This window comes from Elaeis guineensis, chromosome 4 (assembly GCF_000442705.2).
Source record: "Elaeis guineensis isolate ETL-2024a chromosome 4, EG11, whole genome shotgun sequence".
Taxonomy (NCBI): Eukaryota; Viridiplantae; Streptophyta; class Magnoliopsida; order Arecales; family Arecaceae; genus Elaeis; species Elaeis guineensis.
Window position 1 is genome coordinate 138938958 of NC_025996.2, and position 6913 is coordinate 138945870.

Genomic DNA, 6913 nt, shown 5'->3' on the forward strand with positions numbered 1-6913 from the left:
CCCTCTCTCTATCTCTCAGTCTCTCGCTGTCCCTCCGATGTCGCCGACCATCCCTCCTCTCCTCTCCATCTCTCCCGCTCTATTGCTCCGATCCCACAGCGCCGACGGCCGACTCTGCTTTCCAACTGCAGTGCCGACTTCATCTCCATATCCGTTGCTCGTCGGACCCGACATCAAGACAGTGTAGTTTTTTCATGGTGGAGGATTAACAAGTAAGCTTTTTGATTATGTTGTTTTATTAACAAAAAAATTTATTTATTAGTTTTTTTTATATTTAATAAGTAATGTTTTATATTTCTTTTGATTAGGTCTTCATTATTATCCCATGGCATGGTGGAAGTTGATTTGGAGTCGCAACTTGTGAGGAATGTTGGAACAAATTGGGATGGAACAATCAACAATGTGATGTTGTTATCAAAATTTAGACAATATATCGAGTACTTTATCATTGTATGTTGTTATTAAAATTGTAAGTTGTTATTATAATTGTATGTTGTTATGTTTTTGGATATTGTAGTTGGATTTTTACTTGTTGAATTTGAGTAAATTTTATATTTTTATTTGCATGATCATATGATTGTATAATTTTTAGGTATTTTTTAAATCATTATATAATTTCTAGGTATTTTTTATGAAACTTTGAATATGAGTTTTGAGTCCCGAAATCGGATCCGGAAATCCGAGATCCATTAGGATCCGGGTCCGGTACTTTAAGGCTAGACCTGTCGGATATTCGGGTTCGGATCCAGTACCAGTAACTAAAATCGGATCCAGATCTGGATATCTAAGTTCCGACCCGAACCCAATCTATTGATAGATCTATCTCCACATATCAAATGGAGACTTTGTCAATACAGAAATCTTTATTTAATATATATATTTTTAATATTAGATTAGATATAGATATATAGATAAAAAAATAAAAAAAATAAAAAAAAACCCACAGAGATATCACTAATTAATGGATACCATCATCTGACTTCTAACAGTTATGCCGCCATCAGATGAAACCCACCTCAAGTATCCCTGGTAATTAACTCCTCCGTTGCTACCGCTGCTGCTGAAAGTAACGTTGTAGAGAAGAATCTCATGGGCCTTGGTAAACGAGAGCCTCGTGGGTCTGACTTCCACCTTCACCTGATCTGAAATAGCTGTGCTATCTACGTCGTAGGTTGAGATCGGCGCTCCCACATTGGTCACCGTCCGAGTGACCTCCACCGTATAGCCATTGCCGGCGTTCAAGAACACCATGAAGGAAGGATAGTTCAAATCTTTGCCGGCGATGCTCCCGACATCGGAACACTTGATCGAATGGCGAGCAACCACGCTCACTTGCATATCAGTGTATGACAGACCGCAAAGGTAAGCTATGTAGACATCAGGATTGATATCATATATGAGGCCCGGATTATTGGCCCTCGATACGTTGACATGGCCAGCACCGATGCCGAAGAAGTCCGCCGTAGTCCCTGTCTCGTCGGTGATCGGATTGCCATCATTGGCCGTCAACTCGGCCGTCGTCATGATCGCAGACTTGATTGCTGCCGTGGACCAGTCTGGATGTGAGCTTTTGAGCAGAGCTGCAATTCCACTGAGGTGTGGGGTGGCCATGGAGGTGCCGGATATCATGTTATATCTGGTGGCGGTGTCGGAAGGTCCGACTTCGAAGGGCCATGCAGCTAAAATATTCATCCCGGGACCGACGATGTCGGGCTTCAAGATGTTCCGGTCGGCCTTACTCGGCCCTCTCGAGGAGAAGTAAGCGAGAGCCGGGGCCGGCTTTGTTTTCATCAATGTGCCTTTGAAGGTGATCGACGCCGTGGGAGCCGATACTGAATTGATGTACTGTTTGATCGTCAGGCCATCGGAGTAGCTCACATGCGACGCCGGTAGTACATTAGCATCAGCAAAGGTGGTGACCCCTTCTTCCCTTAGATTCGCGAGGATCATGCCCAGCCCTCCGGCGCTCCTCACAGTTTCGCCCTTGGACACCCTATCCACATTGCCTTCATCACATAGCACGATCTTCCCCTGGACGTCGATCCCATCCAGCGAGCCATTAGAGCAGAAAGCCGCACTAGTACCGCTCGCTCCGGGGTAGACCAAAGGCAGCTGGGAGGAGCGGAAGCTACTTGGCTGGTAAGCAGATTCGCCATCGAGCTCCACTCCGCTCCCAAGTGTCACCGTTGTTCTAAGTAAGCGATCCATGGTGCTGGCGCCGACCGTCAGAATCCATGGTGCCTCATTAGATAGCGTAGCGGAGCCCGGTCCTGAATTTCCTGCGGCGCAACTGACAAAGATTCCCTTCTGGATCGCCCCCATTGCGCCGATTGCGATGCTGTCGTTGTAAAAAGGAGCGGAGGATGCAACAAGGGATATGGATAGCACGTCGACTCCATCATCGACGGCAGCATCCATCCCTGCTAACATGTCAGAAGCCAAGCAAGCATCTAAAGCACATACCTTATAGATGGCAAGGTAAGCTAGAGGTGCCACGCCAGAAGCTGTGCCATTAGCTAGACCATTGATGTTGGCGTTATCGACGAACATGCCGGCCGCCGTGCTAGCCGTGTGCGTGCCATGTCCATCATAATCGTAGGGTCCTTGCAGCGTCACTCTTCTGGGTGCAGCATCCATGGCCAAGGCACCTCGGACGAAGTTCCTTGCGCCGATGAGCTTGTTGTTGCAGTCTGAGGCATTGAACTCGCAAGCACCCTTCCATCTGGATGGCGGAGGGGGCATCCCCTCGTCACCAAAGGAGGGGTGGTTAGGCGAGATTCCGCTGTCCAGGACTCCAATTATGACGCCTTTGCCGTAGTTGGAGTCATTCCAGAACCCCGGCGTGCCACGGCTGAGACCCAAGAACTCAGGGGAGTGGGTTGTTTGCAGAGGAAGGATCCGATCGTGGTACGCATGTGCGAAGCCGGGTTTCTTCTTCATTTCTGCCAGCTCTCTATCTGTCAATCGAGCGGCAAAGCCACTGATGACGTTTTTGTATGAATAAATCATTCGAGGTGGTTCGCCTGAGCTTGTTATTCCGGTGGGCAGGAAAGACCTGTACCACTTCTCCCGTTCGTCAGAGGAGGCGAACACTGCAGCGCCGGGTGCCCGATGAACGTGAACTATATATGTCTTCAGGGTGCTGGAGTTGGTCTCCTGGCTGATGGCCATGGGCGCGAGATGAGAGAGGAAGAGAATGGATAGAAAGAAAGGGATGACCATGTTTGACATCAGGAGGTGATGGTAGCTCTGAACCGAAAGCTAGCAATCGTTGGAACTAGGAAGACTATGAGAGATAAGAAGCTTAATTATGAGTTCTGTTTGTTATCATCTATGCAGTTCGATGAGATATATATATACACACACACATAGAGAGAGAGACTGGTCTTCGGTCGATCGGATCCCATCCTATATCCGGTCGACACCCCAACTATTGCATCGGCCTATATCTCTAAGATTCTCCTAAAAAGTAAATAGAGAATTTTTCTTGCCTGTTAGCTCATCTGACATTATTTTTTTTAAAAAAAAAGAGAGATGTGATGGAAAAAATATGTATTGATTGTGACACGATGCCACCCCCCCCCCTCTTTCCATTATATTACAGTGCTAAAAGTACCTTCATGAATCATGAAAGTGCCTTTATGAACCATAAAAAAAAAATAATGCGACGGAGAGACGCGGCTGCCCCGCACCCATCTCCTCCGATTCCCCCCTCGGATCCTCCGCCTTTCTCTTTCTGCGGCCACCCCGCACCCACCCCTTCCGGTGCCACCTGCAGTTCCACCGCTCCTCTACGCCATCCCCCCAACCTCATACCCACTTGTGGTCCCCCTTCCCCCGGGCACCCGCCGCACCACCTCATCCTCTAGCCCTCTGACCCTCGGCTCTGCGCTTCTCTCATCCTAGCGATTCGATTCACAATAAGCCTAAAACGAGATTCAGGATGATGAACAGAGTCCAACGAGCTAAGAATATTCCAAATAGAGCTCAGACGGTGAAGATACGCACGAGAGAAGTCCAAAATAGATGGCACAGTCCACGAGATGCGATGGGCCGACGGAGGCTGATGGTGGCGCAGCCAGGCCGAGCAGATGCACATGCCTCGCCTACATGGAGCATATAGGCGCCTATATGTGAATTATAGACAATTGTAAATGCTTATATGTGAATTGTAGACTTCTATAATTTACATGTAGGCGCTACATAATCCTAGACGAGATGCTTGCATCCGCTGACCCACCAGCAGCGGCCTCCTCTGCATGTAGGTGTCTATATAAATTATAGACATCTATATGTGCATTGTAGGTGCTTATAATTCACATGTAGGCGCTACATGCTCTTAAGTGAGGTGCTCACGCGTCTGTCGGGCCTAGCTACGCCGCCGCCGCCCCACCAACAGCTTCCTCCGTATGTAGGCACCTACATGAATTGTAGGTGCCTACAATTCACATGTAGACATATATAATTCACATGTAGGTGCTATATGCTCCTAGACGAGATGCTCGCACGTCCGTCGGGTTTGGCTGCGCCACCGCCAGCCTCCACCACCCTACCAGTAGCCTCCTCTACATGTAAGCATCTATATGAATTGTAGGCGTCTATATGTAAATTATAGGTGTGCAATAAAGAGAGGAGGCGCCTGAAGGCACCTTCATGAATCCTTCTAGCTTCCTTCATCAATCTCTCTGATTTTAGACTTAAATTTTGTTGATTTATTAACCCTATTCCATAATGAAGGAGAAAAAAGAGGACGCGGGTCTTTTATTCCATAGAGAAAAAACAAAAATATTTAGAAAGGCTGAAGGCACTCATGCATAGCTCTGAAAGCTGTTCAAAATCCGTCATGGTGGTAGATGATAGCAGTTTGTATGATAAAGTACCAATAAATCGGAATCTTTCTAAGATAAATATAATATTTACACTAGTCTGTACCGCAGGGGACGTTGCCCCCTGCACTAACACCCCTTGCACCCCCCAACGAGATCAATGGTAAGCTTCAGGCCCAGACCCAGGCCCATCCCCTTCGCTACCACCACAGACCTCATAAAAAGTTCTATTAAGATCCCAATGCGGGCTCTTCGGATCGAGTCATAATTCGGACCTTTACATAGATAAATAGAAATTGCGAATAATAAACGTAAATTTTATGCCAATAAACAAAAATTTTTTAGAATAAATAGAGGTTCAAAAATTGAGTGATTCAATGGTCCACCAAGGATAAAACATAAGAGAGGATGATAAATATTAAGTCCTACTCAAATAAACACAAACTATCTGAAGATAAATATAAACTCTAAATAATAAATAAAAATTATGAATAATAAACATAAATTTCAAATAATAAATAAAAACTACGAATAATAAATACAAACTCTATGCCGATCATAAACAGAAACTCCTCAGGATAAACACAAACTCGTTGAGTAATTCTGATCTACTATAATAAACAACAAGAGGAAGAAGGATAAACATTAAGTCCTGCAAAAATAAATACAAACTATTAGAAGATAAATATAAACTTCAAATAATAAATACAAACTCCAAATAATAAATACAAACTCCAACCAGAGCCCCATTTGAGTTTATGTTTATCCTGAAAAATTTTTATTTATCAGCACGGAGTCAACATTTATTATTTACAATTTTTGTTTATCTGCACAGAGTTTGTGTTTATTATTCACAGTTTTTATTTATTATTTAGAGTTTGTGTTTATTTTCTGATAGTTTGTGTTTATTTTCATAGGATTTAGTATTTATCCTCCTCTCTTCCTCTCTTGTTGTTGTTTATCGTAGGTGGATCATAGGATCACTTAATTTTTGAACCTCAAGTTTGCGTTTATCCTGAAAAATTTTTATTTATCGATACGAAGTTTGCATTTATTATTCACAGTTTCTATTTATTCGCATAGAATTTGTGTTTATTCACAATTTGTTTGTGTTTGTTATTCATAATTTTTATTTATTATTTAAAGTTTGTGTTTATCCTTCGATAATTTATATTTATTTTCGCAGGACTTAGTATTTATTCTCTTTTCTTATTGTTTATCGTGGATGGAGTGTTTATCTTATCCAGAGTTATTTACAGTTTGTATTTATCTTCTCAATATAAACATAAATAATGAGAAACAATAATAAAAAATAATAAAAATATAAATTTTTGAATGTAATTCATAAAAAATATTCACTCATGGCCAGTGGGGGGTTTGGGAGGAAAGGAGATGGCGGTCGTAAGGTGGGAAGCTCGACTTGGAAGAAAATGAGATGGCGATCGTGGGAGAGAGAGAACAAGAGAGGAGGCGCGGGGGGGAGGGAGGTTACCGGAAGACGACGGCCGTGGGTGGGGGGAGAGAAGAAGAGAGGAGGCGTGGGGGTTTATCGGAAGACGGCGGCCATGGGTGGAGGGGAGAAGAGAAGAAGAGAGGAGGCAGGTGGGGGTGTTATCGGAAGACAGTAGTAGAGGAGATGATGATGGTCATGCGCATTGGTCTTATATCGCATCGCATCCCATTGAATGCTACTTATTTTTTTTAACACGCTAGCTCAGCTAGCACCCTCCGAACTCCTCCGTTAGCTTATAAAAAAAAATTTTGAAATGTGCGCTGATCCAACGGAGGGTGATCCAATCAGATGGGAGCTAGAATCCGATCGATCGTAATCTAATCTACCTGTGTCTATATATATATATATATATATATATATATATATATATATATATTTGTTTCGGCGACGAAGTGTCTGTGGAACTTTTGGGTCGGCAGTCTATAAACAATGAGGAAATTTACAAATAAATGACTGAAGAATTTATCAATCCCACCAACTAGCGTTATTGCTAATAATACGCGTTACGACTGGCGAACAAAAAGAAGCAACTAGTGCGTGGGATTGAAAAGTTCCACCAACTAGTGTTTTTCCG

General features: G+C 43.7%; 1 protein-coding gene across 1 annotated transcript; it reads right to left on the reverse strand.

The window, feature by feature from the left end:
* Positions 1-755: 755 nt before the first annotated feature.
* LOC105037636 (subtilisin-like protease) lies at positions 756-3474 on the reverse strand. Its single transcript, XM_010913276.4, has one exon. It carries the CDS (start codon positions 3229-3231, stop codon positions 955-957), a length of 2277 nt encoding a protein of 758 aa, XP_010911578.4. The 5' UTR covers positions 3232-3474; the 3' UTR covers positions 756-954.
* Between the last annotated feature and the right edge of the window lie 3439 nt (positions 3475-6913).